The sequence below is a fragment of the Rhipicephalus microplus genome, chromosome 2 (genome assembly GCF_043290135.1).
Source record: "Rhipicephalus microplus isolate Deutch F79 chromosome 2, USDA_Rmic, whole genome shotgun sequence".
NCBI classification, from domain to species: Eukaryota; Metazoa; Arthropoda; class Arachnida; order Ixodida; family Ixodidae; genus Rhipicephalus; species Rhipicephalus microplus.
The window spans coordinates 204,258,880-204,276,618 of NC_134701.1; the positions used below are offsets into that span (position 1 = coordinate 204,258,880).

Below are 17,739 nucleotides of genomic sequence, written 5' to 3' on the forward strand. Positions count from 1 at the left end.
GAGTCCCGATTGCCGTCCAACGCCAAACGGGGCAAATGCCTCCAGCGCTAAGTTCCACTGCCCTATCCCGCGCCTCGGGCACCCTGCTCAGAAAATAGAATAATCCTCTGCTCCTGTCTGTCATTGTTAATATCCCCAGCGTTAGTCGCGACGTCACCAGGAGAGCCTGGTCATGCCAGCAGTAGCAATAAGCTGCTTGTCTTCTTGTAGACACGTGCTCTACTTGCTTTTCTTTCTATAGAAGGAACACTTGGAAAGGAGAAACGAATGAACGAAATTAGGAAAGAGAAGGAAAGAGCGAAATGAGTGAGGGTGTCCGCCTTGGTGAAACAGTGGGTAAGATGCTCGGCTGCTAACATGATGGTCACTGGTTAGATCCAGGCCATGGTGGTCTCATTTACATGGAGGCGAGATACAGGCCCGTGAACTGTACGACGCCAGTGCACTTTAACCAACATCAGGTGGTCGAAACTATCCGAAACTCTTCACTTCGGCGTCTCTAATATTTATATAGTGGTTTTTGGGCGTAAAACCACAGGTATAATAATAATAATAATAATAATAATAATAATAATAATAATAATAATAATAATAATAATAATAATAATAATAATAATAATAATAATAATAATAATAATAATAATAATAATAATAATAATAATAATAATTATATTTATAATAATAATAATACCGTTATTATTATTAATATTATTATTATTACTATTATTATTATTATTATTATTATTATTATTATTATTATTATTATTATTATTATTATTATTATTGAGATGAGCGAGGGCCGCATTTGAAGAAGAAAGCGCATGCAACTACACTATTGCGGTACCATATCGAAACATTTTCGCATTTAACTGCAACACTTGAGCCCTATTTTGACCACTGGGTGGTGTAGGGGCTCTTTGCGAAATGATTTATGAATTCTGAAAGTGACGAAATGCGCTTTTTCTTGGTCGGATGCCCTTGCGACACTTGCTAGAAAATAAATCACATGAGTGTAACAGTATAGCCCACTTCCTACGTTGCCGTTCGTAGTGTCTCTTGTTTACTGCGACCTCGTTGCGTTGGTGCATTTGTAGTGAGTGTTGAAAGAAACAGTGACAGCAAGAGTGTAGTTATTTCACAACTCAAGCTAGATTCGTGCGCCAAATAGTTATGTATGATATCTTGGTTGCTCTTTGCATTAGGATATATAAACTTACATTGTGTATCTCTGCTGAAATTACTGCTCTTATGGGGCTATAATTATCAAGGCAGATTCATTTTGAGTGACGACTTATACAAATGCCCGCTGTTTCATGACTGCTTTTGCGTTCGCTGCTTCGGTGGCTCGTTACCACACAGCTTGGAGGTGATAGCATTATAGGTACACTCATGTATTACAAGAGAGGCTGCAGCCCTTATCGGTCGAATGCTATATAGAAAAGCCGCGATTTAGCCAGAAGGGACTGGTTATCATCTGACGTACATGACAATGTTAAGCCACGAACTTTAGTGCAACGCCCTGCCATGCAAAAATCTCGTCATTAAGGTCTCACAAACATGAATATTTTTCTTTTTTTTAAGTCTTACTCATGTGTGCGAAAACCAGTCTTGCAAAGTTTTTCGTTTGTCTATGCAAAGAAGTAACTAAAATATCCTTTATTAAGATGGTTACTAACTGTCAATCTGTCCCAAGGTACTCTATTTTGTGTAGAGCGTGCGTAGATTTCGCTGCTTTAGCCCATTCTTCCGCAAACTTTCGCTGAACGGCCACATTGCTTCGCATTCACCATACGGAGTCATCAATACACAAGAGCCGTGCACACATAACCTTCACGAGATGACAGTGACGATGACGAACGCAATTTCCGCCGAAGTTAGAGAAAGCGCGAAGGCTTCAATAAGCTTCTCCCGCTGGTTACCCGCAGTTCGACAGGAAGCAAGAAATATCATCTCGATAGGTGCGCAGCGCTTTTCATTCTCGTCACGTCTAGTGCGTTTTTACATTTGGCGCTTTTTCACTCGGTGCTCATTCTTCATCAATGGGCTGGGCGGAACGGGTCAATATTACCGCCGTCCAGCGCACGGCCCAACCATCTTTCATTAATCGTCTCTTCGGGCGAGCCTCCCTCTATTAAAGCGCGTCCCAAACTAGCTACGTGCGGCCGCGATATTGCTGTCGTCTCCCGACCACTCCGTCTATGTCGAGAGAAAGCGTCTCTCTATGAGACGTCTTCTTTTGAAAGCGACGCCAGTTCTCTTCATCTTTCCGTCCCACCGACGCGTTGTTCGTCTGACGCGCCCTTCCCATTTTGTGTGTGTTTCGTTTGCTGTGTGATTTCGTGCACCCTTCCCGCCATCTGACCGCTTGGCACGGCACTGACGCAGACCCGCCGAGCGCCCCGCACTTGCGGATAGGCGGCACCACGGCTCGGTCCATATCCGTCAACTGGGAGAACGAACATCTTCAGGAAGCCCCAATCACTGGTAAGAAACAGAGATTGACAAAAGTAAAGTTCTGTTCCCGTCATCTTCCAATACTTTCACGGCATTTTTCGCTCAACCAATAGGGTGGCTTGTAAGTCATGGTTATTACGGACTGTCGCCAAGCTCTCGCGTGAGATCTTGACAACGTTTTAGTTATATTTTCTTCTCAAGTTCATTACCCTAGTGAAGGTATCGGAAAAATCATTGATTGCCGTGTAGAATTTCTTACTATTTCAGGATCTTGATTATTACGTGTTGTTTAGCGTTCTAGGGCAGAGATGGTTTCAAATATCAAGCTTAAATTGAGAAAAAAACACTGACGATTGTTTATTAAGATCATTTGTCAGTGCGATCGGAAATAACTTCTAGCACGTCAAAATGATGAACTACCCTGCCGAGCATTCTCATGTGACACATGTATATGCCTCGTATCCAACAATGTCGTGTGAACATACATGAATCAAGTATGTTCTCGTATGATCATACAAGATTATTGGGCTTGTGTCATATGTGTGTAGCGAGAGAGGGAGACGAGAGACGACGTCGTGAGGGCGGCCGATGGGGCCATGGCAAATCTCGCACACTTTATTACTTTGGTCAAAAGGAGCGGTGGTGGTTGCCAGTGTCCGACACGCCCCGAACGTGAGCTCGTTCTTTTCTCGCGTAGCTCGAGCTAGGCAAAAGCTGCTCGAAAGGCGTGATGCGGTGGTCAAGAAGTGAATATTATGATGAAGGCACTACATGTGTATTATGGTATTTTTTGATAGAGAGCACAATTTTATTTAAGTAGGGCATGCATAGCATCCCAGAAGATGCGACTGTCCTCTCAAGGAACTGAGCCCTCCATTTCATATTTTGCATTGAAGCAATGGAAATATAGAGCGACCAAGCCGCCTAATATTCGATAACATAAAATCAGTTTCTTAGGTCTTAATTTAGATCAAGATGTTTTACGCTACTTTGTTAGGTGAGAAGGTAAGGCAGAGAAATAGCGTGGAAGAAAAAAAAACATCAAAATATATATGTTAATAAAGCAGAGAGATATCGTATGATACAGATAGGCGTAGTGCCTTCGTAGCTTTGGTTCTTGAGAAATATACGCATTGATGTTATGGTGTGTGTAAAAGGCACCTACCACCAATAATAAAAGCAAAACGTAGGAATTTCAATACAAGGCTTTTATTTATGATTGTGAGAAGGATCAATTATGTTTACCATGGAGAGCTGCTCCCACGCGTTCATGAGTTTTTGTGCTTAAAAGTCACCATTTCCTGGCCTCTTGCATGGCACTGCAGGCTTCTCGTTGTACTACAAAGTGGAAGGGAGCGCCGGCAGCGAGTGGCACGAAGTCTCCGTTCCCCACGATCGCCGGGCGTTTACCTTGACAGACCTGCGGTGCGGCACCGAGTACCTCGTCTACATCCGAGCTGCAAACCGCGCCGGCAAGGGACCCCAAGGCGAAACGCTCAGCGTCCGCACAAACGGGGGACGTGAGTGCTCTAGATTACGATCTTAAGTCGTTAAAGAGTTTTAGAATGCAAATGAGTTCTGTGGACAGCCCTAAGGTGGCAAAAAGAGTTAAGAGAGGATGAATAAACAACCACAAGTGGTTGTCTGTTGTCCATTTCTTAACCTTATTTGTCACCTTGCGGGTCTCCGCGAAACTCATTCTCATTCTTTGTGTCTGTGTGCTTCGACTTGTCGATGAATTCACATCGCGCTGCCGACGATTGCTAGCTTCATAGTTAGCTCAATTGGCAGAGCGACCGTCCCAGAATGGCGTTGGCCCGGGTTTGATCACCGGACCAGGACAAATTTCTCGGCAAGTAAGAGGTTTTTCTTTCTGAAGAATTCTTATGGGTTTTCTTCTGGCTTCGTGTCGCAGACGGATAGTTGTCTATTTTAGAGTTTCAAAATACAGTGTGAAGAGCTTGCCGGTGTCGCGGGTGTAGTTTTAGCGTTTGTAACTCAATAGGAGCCCTCAAGAGGTTAGGGCGCGACTCATACGCAAGGCAAACGCAAAGCTTTGCACGGCACTATAGTAAAACAGTCTGTGAAGGCTTTAAAAAACCATAAATTAATCCACCCATAAATTAATGGGTGGATTAATTAATCCACCCATAAATAAAACCCATAAACTAATCCACGTGCTGCATTGTCATCACCCCAAGTAATGTAAAAAAAATAATCACGTGATGATGACATCCCCAGGTGACGTAATGTCTTACGACATCCCGTGACGACGTTTTCTAACGACAGCGTTGTTTGGTCAGTGGTGGGCTGATGACGGAAACGGTGCGTATCTAGGTGAGGTGCCTCCGATCGTGGGGACAATGCGAAAAATTCCTAGGTGTAGGACGCTCAGCACGTTTAAGTGTTGAACCCTTGGCACAGAAACTCTGGCACGTGGAATGACCCCTCTGTGTCTGCTGCCACTCCGTGGCACCAGACGCGAAGCGTCCAACGTGTTCTTAATTTTTCTCTCTTCTACTTCACGAATGGAACGAAATGAGGCCAGTTTTTCTTGCCCATCTCAGTGGCAGTTTTCAACTTGAAAGAGTATGTAAAAGCTTTAGTGATAGAAAATACGATCAAGCAGTTCCAATATCTATGTACCGCGAGCGCTAAATGGCGCATATGAACAGTTCGCCGTTATATCACCTGCGCAAGTATTACAAGTGGCTGTGATTGCTACCTCGAGAAAACCTGATATACATTCTTTAAAATAGTGTCTTGCTTGTCTTCTGTCAGGGTCACAGTAAAATCCAGCCATTCAAGAGCGCCATATACTGTGCAAAGCAGTCATGACAATTAAAAGGAAAGTAATGCTTCATTATTTTATACTGCTAAATACCAAATTCCAAGAAGGTCTAACGGAAAATTTTCTGATTGTCCTCGGTAATACATCCTAAATAAATACACCTTTCCAACAGTGTAGAAAATTGTCGTCAAATGTTTCCTGCTTGTTGAAGGTTAAACTTTTAGATACCCATCTCATACAAAAACCACGGTCTTCTAGAAAGTAATACATGGTAAATTTTGTGTTACTTTTCAGGACCATTAGAGCCGGACCCAAGCCGACTATTTGAAATCAACTCGACGTTCGTGGTGCTCCACTTGGACGCCTGGGAAAGCGGAGGCTGCCCGGTCTCCTACTTCGTCGTCCAATATCGACCCGAAGCGCGCGCTGCTTCTCCTTCCACGACCTCGACCGAGTGGACACTGCACTCGAACAACGTTGTACCACAACAGCAACTCGTGCAGCTCGCCGATTTGGCCCCGGGTTCCTGGTATACGCTTCTCATGTCTGCCCACAACGATGCCGGCTCAACGGAAGTGGAGTTGAGTTTCGCCACGCTCACACTTACTGGAGGTAAGCTCGGGTGTTTCTCGGGTTGTTAAAAATGCGACGGGAAACACCGTTTGTTGTGCCTGAAGTGGGCGAATTTTGTGGAATGTGGCAATTAAAAAACAAGCCCTGACTCAACTATGGCATATAAAAGACATCAGGTTATTTTCACCAAACCAATAGTTTGTACCGGTTTAATCACTTATCCAAGTCAGCTTCCTTTGAAGAAAATGTTGCTGACAACGTACCGATGATTTACCTCGACAAATTCTTCATGGAACTTTACCTTTGATTGTTTTGGGGGAATACTGCTCTATCAGTTATATGCTCCCTTCAATTATTACCTATATTAGCCGAATACAGCTAAAGCTTTATGCTTTTGAAGAAATGTTCATCTTATAATTTTACTACGTGTTTGTTACCGTTACCTAATTACCACATTCCCCGTTATTACAAAAAATAATAACTTAGCAGTTGTGTACTCTGTGGGCATTGCCACCGAGCCGCGTAGATGTAATCATTACAGAACACTACACGTTCGTTACAGAACGTGTAGTGTACAGAACATCGTTACAGAACATCGTTACAGAACACTACACTGACATTACAGGAGCATGAAGCATTGTGTTTATCGGTGAAGGTGAGCGCGTATCACCTCAGTATAAAGGTAATACTTGGACAATATTTGCCTCCACCTTCCTTTGATGTTGACCAATCTCAAGGCAAGCTTTTCCGAGTAAACAATAACATAACACTCATGTTAATAAATTTTGATTAGTGCTACAAAGTTTGAAAGTTTTCCCGGGCGAGTTTATTACATCCATCCATGTGCAACCAATAAGTTTTTGAAAGTTGTTCAGGGCATGTGGAACCAATAATTTGTGTCATTTCAAAAAAAAGGTCTAAATTGAAGTAACCGCTTCACATCTGTTGCCTGGCGCATTTAGTATGACCGAAAGCCACAGACACAAACAATTATCGTTTTGTCTATCAGTCAGTATTGTTTATTACGCTACTTTTAGACACTGTGTAACAAACGCTTAAATAACAATTAACACGCTTGAACACGCTCGCGCGCGTGCAGAACTGCCCTCCCGCAGCTACGAGCTCCTGGATCCTCAGGTGACCTTCTACCGACACCTGACTGTGACTGTGCCAATCGTGAGCGCCATTGTGGTTCTCATCATCGTAGTGGGCGTGGTCTGCGTTATCCTGCGAAGAAGAAATTACGATCCTCGCCAGCGCATTGGAGACGGTAAATGCGCAACCTCTTCTCCCCGGCATCACTATGGTTTCATTTGCTGGTGCCTCCTACCGGTGTCTACTGACCTCTCTGTCACTACAATATGATTTATTCGTCACCTGTGTAATGAAGGAAACACATTAATGCGGAGAAACCACTATAGCAGACACGCATAATGACATCGGCGGCTAGAGTAGCACGCATAGCAAATCAATATTGCGTGTTTGCTTGAAAACTTCGAACACTTTTGTCGGCCTCTCTAATGTATTGTGCCGAGGGTGCAGCCAAACCACTCTATAGAAGAGCAAGCTATCAGTAATGCAGATACCCAGTCCTGTAGAAAAAAAACTAGTATACGTCGTTTTATACCTCAAATATTCTCGCAGCTATCAAAACGAATCATTTTCGAGTGGTATCAAAGCAGCTTCACTGGCGAATAATATTTCATCTTGACACATTTCTTGCCGAACTTACAGCTTAACTGCGCCGGCCCTTTCTTTATAAACTTTGTAGATCTCTTACTTTTGAATGCGAAGATGTTCAAACGATCCGGAAAGTGTGGATTATGTAACAAAACTGTCATCATAATCATCATCATTATCATCAACGATTATGTGCAACATAATTTGGCCATATCTCCTACTGCCTGCTATGGCATGACCAGTTGTAACTCTTATGTGGAGCGAACGAGTAAATAGCGAGATAGACAAAGAAAGAGGCAGTGAAGGAGGCTGAAAAACGAACGGAGAGATGGAAAGAAAAGTATATTTTAAAAAGTGAAAAGAAACTTTTTTTGCAGAAAAAGTTATTCACAAGGTCGGAATCAAGCCGGCACACCCTTAATCAGAAGGCAAGTGCCGTGACCACTCGCCTGTGCAGGCATGTTCACAGAGTGTGGCATATTATCGCTTAGTATTGCATAGAAAGAAGGTTAGAAAACGCATATGAGTGTGTGGAAGAGACGTGATTGCAAGGAAGAGAGAAAAAACGAGAAGAGAAAGTATATTGTATTAAAATTAGAAAAAGAGGTATAGAGAGAACGAAATATTGAAAGAAAGAGAAAGAGAGTGTCAGCAAAAAAGAGAAAAAGCAGGCAGGTGTACAAGATGAAGCCCGATGTGCGCGAGATATCAACCAACGTCGTCCTCTTCCCTTGGGCGCTCATCTCTGGTGCCCCGTAACTTTTACCATGGGGTGCCAGAGATGAATACCACAGGAAGCAGATGAACCCGCAGGAAACAGAGAAGAATACCGTATGAAGCAGATGAACACCATATGGAACACGTGAACCCATATAAAACAGAGGTGAACATCATAGAGAACAGATGAACTCCACAGAAAACACCTGAGAAAGAGGAAGCGAGCAAGCTGTGCTTACCGACAGGGTCGTCGCGTGCACCTCTGTCGTGCAAAGTCTCGTTGCAACAGATCACGTTCATAGTCATGAGGCGTCCTAAGAAAGTGTGTGATCTCAAGCAGGAAGCCACGTATCTCGAACTTAGACGCGTCGGTCGGTGGGAAGAGCGATAGTGATCAGCCCGTGCTTTACTGTGCCAAGCTCTGCGCGACTCATTGCAAACAATAAACCATATTCCCTAATCGCGCGTTGCTGATGTGCATTGCATGGAGCCATTTCGCTGACACTCATCGGCTGCCACCCTGAATGTTGCAGGAATGGTGGTCGCGGAGTGCTGCGACGCCAGCAAGGGTGACTTGATGTTGGCCGTGTCGCACGAGTCTCAAGCCAGAGAACCCGTCTACTACCCAGCGCCTTACGCCACCCACAATAGGAGTGGCACGGCGGCTGGTCCCGGGAGTGGTCAATGCAACAACGTGGCTGGCGCTCGAGAATGTTCGGCAATGGACGATCCTAAAAGCCGCACATACGACGTGCCCTACCCCGTCAAGAGAGTAGGTCAATATACAAACCCCCATGCACTTCTAACGTCTTTATTTGTTTGCTCTTAACGTAGTATCGTTAACTTGGCAATATAACCTAGCCGCCATGGTGTGCGTCGAAAAGAACACAGCGTCGTACTTAGAAAGGGTAATGTCATAATTATCAACCGCAATAAAATGTCATTGTTGACGCATCCTGTCTTGTTTAAGTCAAGATGTTTGAAATATGAATGCTCATTTCCTTACCATAAGCTGTGAAATAAGGTCACCTGAAAGTTCTCTTTTCTGAGGATTTAACAGTGAATATGTATTTATTTGTGCTCTAAAGGCGAGTATATCCGTAATGGGTGAATGTTTTTATGCCACCTCACTTGAACATGTGTAAAGCACTGTCATTAAGTACAATAACCTCACATTACCACCACGTTTAAAGTGCGGGTATTAGTACCTTGGAAATATTGGTATGTCGGCCAAACGTGAGAAAAAGCACTGCACTCGCTGCCATGCTTTTAACTCATGACATTGTGCTTGCCGTGTTTACAAAATAATAGGTCACCGAAGTGGGAGCTAGCGTTAATTTTAATCTGCACGCACTGCACAATCCAAACTTTTTAGAATGATACGCTTGCCCTCTTGATCTCATGCTTGCTTCTCTAAACAACTGCAGCTAGAAATGTGGGAGCCAAGTCAAGAGGAGCTGCTGACGTGCATGGAAGTCTACGAAAAAGCAGGTATGCATTTGAACATCTCGTTGCTTAAAGAAGTGTAGTTTGTGGTGAAGCTCCACGTGCCTAATTATTTCATTATAAAATGATGAGGCGTACGCATGTCTTTAGAGACTCTTAATTCCACGCATGTGTCTTCCTAATACTTATTCATTATTTCTTTAACACGAAAGTGTTTTATGCCGGCGTCCGCCAAGATTTCAGTCACATATTCCTGTCACGGAATTGACGTCAAGATTCCTCGCATGATCAGAAGCCAAAGAAAAATGTTTGGGGAACCAGAGTCGAACCGAAGAACTCTGGGTCTATGACAAGAAATGCCGGACACTCTATCCACGGCGCCATGGTCACATCGTTTGCCCAGCCATGAGGATCTAGTGGCTAAGGTACTCGGCTGCTGACCCGCAGGTCGCGGGATCAAATGCCGGCAGTGGCGGCTGAATTTCTGATGGAGGCGAAAATGTTGCAGGCCCGTGTACTCAGATTTGGGTGCACGTTATAGAACCCCAGGTGTTCGAAATTTCCGGAGCCCTCCACTACGACGTTTCGCATATTCGTATTGTGGTTTGGGGACGTAAAACCCCACAGATCAATCAATCAATCAACAGTCACATAGTTAGTAAATTTTAAAAATGCGCCTTTTATGTCTACGAATATCCTCTCGAAGCGTTCTTGATAAAGGGCAGTAATGCATCATGACCGTAACATCCACGATTAGTTCCTTCAAGACGTCGTTTCTAAGCGTCTATCCCAACTGGTGCTTTGCCAATGGGAGAAATGCAATTTGTCAACGCCTTAACACACCTACATGTGTCGACCTTGCCCCAAGCGTCAGCACTGCTCATATTATCCATCCATCTATGTCTGCAATAGCTCAGCGACGCACACAGGTTTGACCCATATGTTCACGGATGGGTGGGGAACACCCATCCGTGTTCCCCACCCTCCCGGCAAATAATCGAGGGTGGCAAAACGGATGACACGACGCGCGCTGCGTTTTCCTCTAGTCTGACAGTGGTGTTTAGTGAGTCCAAGTTGCCGCCCGTAGGCTCAAGTTTGGCGTCTAATCAGTCACGATTTTCTGGCTGTGACAATGTTTTCTCTGGTTCCACCCTCACCGTCAACTACTACATCTGCAATAAGCATCTAGGACCACAAGGGTTCGTATCACCAACGATGGACGTTAGTCGTTGGGTTGGTGATGTAAGACTGGGCGTCAACCTGGATCCATTCACGCTAAGCGGTGGCGGTGCTTCAGCTGTCAAACACTAATAGATTTTCCGCAAGCTCTTTTATATTGATGCGGGGTAATTACTAGACTACTTTTGTGAGGACATGTTTTACTTTCGTGTTTTATTGTTTCCTGTGACGGGAAAGTCAACCAGTTATTTTTATTAAACAAGTACCATTTGCAACCACCAAAATGGCTGTAAAGAAATATAAGTGTGTCAAACTGGTAATTTTATGTTGAGCGTTCACGAATGTCGCGAACGCCTGCAATAAAAAAAAATTCAAGTGGAAAACACGAGCAACACGCGCGCCTCGATTCCTGCAGGCCAAGAAGCAATTTACAGAAGCTCGCCGTTCCACATATCGAAGCCGAAGGGGCGCAGAACGAGATGGAGGGACGATGGTGACAGGTGAGTCGTGGTTCTATACTGGTCGCTAAGCGAGAAACGTATGGTAACCAGCAATTGGTAGCACATACAGTGGATATGAGAACGCATTTTCTAACTCGGAAGACACGATAACATCATTGTATATTGAGAGCAGTTTGCAGTATATATAAAAACATCTGCTATAAAAATATGAGATGGCATTGACCAGCGAAGTGGCACCTTAGAATGACTTGCTAACGAAATAGAAGTTGGCGTTATTGCTAGCAACATTGGAAGTATAAAATAAGTATATATGTTATTAATGTTATTACTCCTAGATTGCAAGAAGTGGCAGTCTTGAACAGTTCTCGGCTATGAGTTAAGGCGTGAAATGCAATAATAAGATGCGAGAGACATTATGTGACCACAGTCAAGCTATTTCTTGTTTTTTTTATGTTTTTGGGCATTGCTTATCATCAAAGCTCTTTCAAAGACACATCCCATTTGATCCAAGAATGCGCTTACAAATACGAAAGCTACTGACATGGCCCAAAGTGGATGCTTTTTAGGATTAATCTTTTATAGTTTGGTGATATGAGATCACTCGTTTGTTTCTTACGGGTACAAACGAAAAAAAATTATGTATAATAAAAATCATAATAAATCAGGCCAGTGAAGTCATTCGTTAGTTCGATTGCAAAATTTCCTGTAAAATATGTATTCTGCCGCAGCCAACTTGGTCCGCTGAGAAACACACAACAATTAAATGCATCCAATGATGACGTTAAGAAACAAGAATAGATTAGAATCGGTCCTGAAAGACGTGCGTGTTAAGGACATTTTAGGGAAAGGGCAAGGTAACCGCTGGTCAATAATGGCGAATTCCACTGGGAGAACAGGTGCACTCAAAAGCACGCTGAAAGTGCTTTCCTCAGAGCCGGCGTGTTTCAGTGGTCGAACAGGTGCACTGTTATCCATTTGTAGAGCAAGGATAATTTTGCTGCACCGAGAGCAGTTATAGGAGCAGTTTGTAGTGATCTCGCCTGAAAAGCGGAATAGGCGCAGTACGACGAGTCACGTGGCCTCTTTATGTCACTGTCTCCCAATTTTTCTTCAACGAGCGAGTGCGGTGGTAATGGTAGCGACTAGGTGAAGTTTGAAACCGCTGTTTTGCTGTTTTTTACGGGTGGCGATGATGACAGCAGGACGTCTGACGAATGCTTTGTTGCACAAACATACTATGTATGAGGCTTATAAAGCAGTGACTGACCGATTTCAGTCGTATTTTGCTGCTGTTCTGGTCACAAGGTCTCCTCACTCTTCCCCCTGTCACCTGCTCTGCAGGAGTGTGACGCATTCCAGTGGCAGATCGAGTGACCCTGCTCTTAGTGCTTTTTCTCCCACTTCCCACTACCCTGCCCTCTACTCTTGATTTCTGACTCTCTCAGTGGAATTCATCATAAGTGTACTAAAGTAGTGGTCGTGATGATAGTGCTACAACTACGTATATGATAATAAAAACAGAGAGACAAAGATCCAATGTATGGTGTATAAGATGAAAAATTTTATTCATGTGAAGGCCAACGGTAGAAAAAAATTGTTAAAAATTAAATGGAGCAACCTTGTGGGTGGCCATCAGGCTGTCGGTTGTGGCACCCAGGCCATGCCGATCCGTGTCATTTTTCTCAAAAATCACCAGGTGAAGTTTAAGATCCGACCTGGTATCGGACAAAGCATCCTCTCAGCAATGCTGCGAACTGCTGAGGTGCCAAGAGGCAGGAGTAGGATATGTGATCGTAGTTGGTGATAGAGCTGCCACGTAAGCGGCAGGCTGGCAAGCACATGGAAGGTGTAGAGCACTGCTAAGTCCCGAAAGTTGGGCAGGGTGATAAAGATGCATAACTGAGAATATACAGCGTATAAGAAACGTAGACAAAAGATAGAAACGTAGATTGCTCTATCTGCTTTTTTATAGTTTGTGTCCGTGTTTTAAGTACTGCCCATTCCAAGTTGTGTAGATCTTATTTGTACTCTTTTAACTATGTTCAGTAATTATGACGCAAGTATGAATTAGGTAAAGGGATCAAGTGTACCCTTTGACGCGGGCTCAAAACCAAACTTGCACGCTTCTGGTAACGTGCCCTTTGCCCTATACCAATTGAGCGGTGGCGGCTGTTGTCCTGCCATTCATTTTATCGTCTCTTTGTGTGCATCCAAACCTGCGAGTGTTAGTCAGCACCAGTGGTAGCCGTGAAGGCAAGTGTGGAGCACATTTCTCGTGTGGTTGAACTTACTAGTCTTTGCTAGGTAAAATTGATAGGTGAATCGGGGCTTTCATTAAGGAGTGGATCCGCCACCGCCACACTAAATTTCTTGACATTTACAGAAGTTCGGGGAGCGAGAATGACGCTGAGGATCTGCTGGATGAAGAGCGTGGCGAAACCATTCCTCAGACGCTCATCGTGCCTCTAGAAAAATTCTCGTCCTGGGACCTCGACGCCACAACGGATGACCCAATCCGTTCCTGTACGTAACGACTATTACATCGGACCAAACATTAAGCCACTTTGCTAGCACACTTCACGTCACTTGCTGAAAGGCTATTAGACAGTGAATTGTTCTGTATTTTTTTTTGTTTGGTAAGGCCATTTCGGGACAAGCGAAGAACTAGCTGCGGATAATAAAACTTAGAACGTGCACAGAGAAAAGCACCGCAAGGGGTGAAGTTGACCGGCCTCTGTGAAATACTGGCATAATTCATAATGAACATGTGTACGAGACTCATTATTCTTTCCAGTAGTGACTCTGTCAGTATGGCTGCCATACCCTATGCAGGCTTCCTTGTTAAGTAGGCCCTCGTTAGTGAGAAACACGGCTAATATAATGTAAAAAACAGAAAATAAAGAAAGAATGGCCATTGTGGAAATGCAGTTTCAGAAGTCTGCAAGATTTACTTCTCAAAGGAAGACGCACATGAGCCTGTACCTGTGGGTGTGCGATCCAGACAGTTCATTAGCAAGACAGCATGTGGCCCTGCTTTCGGAGAACATCGCCGATTGCATGAGTGAGGCTATTTTATGAGCCACGGAGGCTATTGGCTGCCGCACGACGAAATGTCTCCAACCTAAACAAGCTGTTCGGTCTTAAATGTACCCGATTATAGCACTGACCGGCTATACAAAGGTTCGCAGGGAAAGGGGGTAAGTAAAACTTTATCTGGAGGTAGGAATCCATCATCGAATATTCGCTCTTCAGTGCCTAACCGACATCGAGAAGCTCAATATTGTCAGCTTGAAAAGACACGAAGTACTGTAAACGAGATCATAGCAGAAAAACGTAACATTCTATATGCTTGCACAAGCAGTCTTGCTTAAACGTTTTGCTTGTACGGAGGTTATACTATGACAGAGTATATAAAGTAAGATTAGAACGTTTTTTTTTATTATTGCAGGGAAGAAGTACCCAAGCGCCTACGAAGCTACAAGCGTCCGATGTGCCGGGGAGTACACATCGATAACGTAGGCTGGACGCCAGCAGAGTGCCTTTCAGTGACGGTTCATGTTCCTGCACAGACTGGTTTCAGTAGAAGGACCGCACCGAGTGGCTTGTCTCCCTGTGACTAGAAAATACGTGATTGTGGTAACACAGTGTGAACTCAGCAAAAAAAAGACAATGAGTGTGGCCGTCAACTTCACCGATTTGTCTTCACAGTTTGCATCTAAAGGTTGGTGCGCGGAAGAGAACTTCGTTTTTTTTAAGAACTGTTCGCCATCTTTGTTTCTTCTTTTGCACAACGTACTCTGTACATTGAAGTACGTATAAAGAAAACTATTACAAGTTATGGGAAATAAATCAAAGGCAAAATGTTTGCCAGTTATATGCGGACATTTACTGAACTTTCTTTTTTCATTGTGTGCGAGCGTTTTTCGTTTAGTGCTGTTTAGGTACTTGAAATTAGGTGATCACTGGGGCCATCTTTTCGACTAGTGACATTGTTCTGTTCAAGGCAGCAATTACCAGACTGCTGGTCGAAATGTTGGCTCCCATAATGCCAATATTATTATTATTATTATTATTATTATTATTATTATTATTATTATTATTATTATTATTATTACGAGTAGTAGTAGTAGTGGATGTGAAGCACCTTTGAGCGGGGTTCAATCATGTGTTTGGCGTAACCAGCCATATAATGCGCATTCGAAACAGATGGCCCAAGCGGGGACTCGCTTGCTGGATTCCGCCCTGAACGGTTGGGTTGCCTACTATCTACGACTCCACCGTAGCTCTCGCCGATAGGCCTGCCATCTGCGATCTCCTGACGCTGTTTAACCAGAAGGCGCTAGCGCCTTCGCGCCTGCGTAAGAGGCTGTGCAAGAGGCTGGGGCCACTTTCGCTTACAATCTATCGGCTTTAGATACCTGCTGTGATCGCGGAGTGGCGGGTGGAGCAAAGAAAGGCTCGACTGACCAAAGTGCAAGCGACTCGAGGTCGGAAAGCGGACCCCGGGTTCCGTTCTGGGGAAGCCCAGCGCAAACGGCAACGTCGGTAGCAACTGCTATAGGAATGAAACGCGGGCTTTACATGCCTAAACGCAACGGCCGCGTCCGCGAGAAAACCCCGGCGTACGCAACGCCTGTATACATCGTAGCCAAGCGTCAGAGTCGAGCCCACAGACGACGCGAGTCTGGCGCCCGTGCAGAATGCCTCGCTGGAAAAATTCAACAACTGGTGGGCTTCAACTTGTCCGACACCGCCAAACAACAATAAATACGAGGATAACACTGCATCCACTATTATAATAAAAACATTAACCCTAGCAAGGCGCTGACCCTAGTCAAACCGATGCAAACGCAATGTACCCCTTACCCCAAGCTGCTTCGCATCGTCTCATGGTCCCTCTTAGTGGGAGATTGTGCAATTTAGTTATAACTCACGATCTCTGAGCAGTCTACCAGGGTGGCATAGTGAATGCAGTTGTTGGCTTCTGAAGCGAAGGTTTGGTCCAGATCGTGCCGATCACATTTCTATGGAGACTGAGTGCAAAAGGCACGGGGGTTGTTGGAATTCAGTGCACATTTAAGACGCAAGATGATCGAACTTTTCGAAGCCTTCTACTGCAGCGTGGCTCGTAATCAGATCGTGGTTTTGGCATGTAAATTCGCAAATATTATTATAAGTATATTAGGCGAAAGCCCATCGCGAAGTTCACGTGGCCTCGTATATGAGGATATTGTCGTCAGCGGATTGAGAAATTCATAAGGATCTAGTGCAACGCTTATTGCAACACTTAATAATTGCAACGTTTCGGCCGAAACGTAGCAACACACGTCAGTTTTTGAACATGCATCTGTTCAATCGATTGTATATGTGTAGGTAAGAAGGAAGGAAGAAAGTTTAAGCGGAAAGACAGGGACGTTAGCCATTTTTTAGACCGGCTGGTTGTATATGTGTACGTATGCAAACAGCTATGCGAGCCGATGATACACATCAAGAAAGTTAGTCCTCCCAGGAGCCTTTGGGGCATTGAGCGACTAATACAGAGCTTTGCCTGGCATGCAATTTTCCACCCCCATACAACATTGTCATCCTTTGAAACTCCTGCGATCGAGCAATGCTGCCGTTTCCAAGATTGAGATTCATCACGCTGTGCCATGCAATAAGAGTTAACAAAGTATAAGCGTAAGTGAAGTGAAAAAGGTGTTCCCGACTAATGGTGTTTCTTTGTAGGTGATTTTGACCGGCGTCTGTGACAAGCGTCTATGACGCCAGAGCACGGTGTAAGTGCACCACACTGATGCACTGTGACTGACTCTGTGTTTGTAAGCTGTGTTATGTGCACAGTGTAAAAATATTCAGTTCTTGACGCTGCCCTCACCTGAGTGGCCAGAGTATGTTTGGTTTCCCAGGCGCACTCTGCTGCAAGCCATTAGACGGCGTTGCGATCAACGTACCCAGCGAAGTGGCCAAAGCGACCTGAAATTCTTCTGCCAACTGAATGTTTTCGTTCTTAATACATGCTTGGATACATGCAAGTAATACTATTAATTGTAGCAAAAATAATTCACATCGACGAAGTGATTGGTGATACGTATGCAAAGCAGTGCGATCGCTATGTGTTACCGTAAATCGCGCGTGACATTGACCACTATAGGCATGCAAATGGGTGACAAAGCAGTGTGCAGTTATATGCTAGGTTCATTGTTCATACCTAATATCTTTCCTTTAGTGGGTAATATCTTTTTGCTTTCATTATTACTGAAGCAGAATCACGAGTTGGGCAGGTGAATAATATTACTGTTTTGTGGTATCAGATCTAGCTTGAAGTTGGCAAAGACGAGGTCTGGGCACGTAACCTTGGTGGTTGTTGGTTGTTTTCAGTCATACGAAATGCGTCTTGAGCATATCAAGACGTCAGCTGCTGCACAAGCCAGTCGTTGT

At 44.2% G+C, this 17,739-nt stretch overlaps 1 protein-coding gene across 2 annotated transcripts in view; it reads left to right on the plus strand.

The window, feature by feature from the left end:
* LOC119169593 (cell adhesion molecule Dscam1) overlaps positions 1-15,183 on the plus strand; it is a 267,272-nt gene extending 252,089 nt beyond the window's left edge. Inside the window, exons 19-27 of one of the 2 annotated variants that reach the window (XR_012893886.1) lie at positions 2,386-2,484; positions 3,780-3,974; positions 5,540-5,857; positions 6,918-7,088; positions 8,749-8,991; positions 9,643-9,706; positions 11,256-11,340; positions 13,685-13,824; positions 14,750-15,183. Coding sequence is in view for 1 of the 2 variants with exons in the window: in XM_075887263.1 (XP_075743378.1) it covers positions 2,386-2,484; positions 3,780-3,974; positions 5,540-5,857; positions 6,918-7,088; positions 8,749-8,987; positions 9,643-9,706; positions 11,256-11,340; positions 13,685-13,824; positions 14,750-14,820 (1,382 nt within the window). In the remaining variant the exon portion in view is untranslated. The remainder of the gene's footprint in view (positions 1-2,385; positions 2,485-3,779; positions 3,975-5,539; positions 5,858-6,917; positions 7,089-8,748; positions 8,992-9,642; positions 9,707-11,255; positions 11,341-13,684; positions 13,825-14,749) is intronic. The other variant, XM_075887263.1, reaches the window with a different exon arrangement.
* The last annotated feature ends 2,556 nt before the right edge of the window (positions 15,184-17,739 follow it).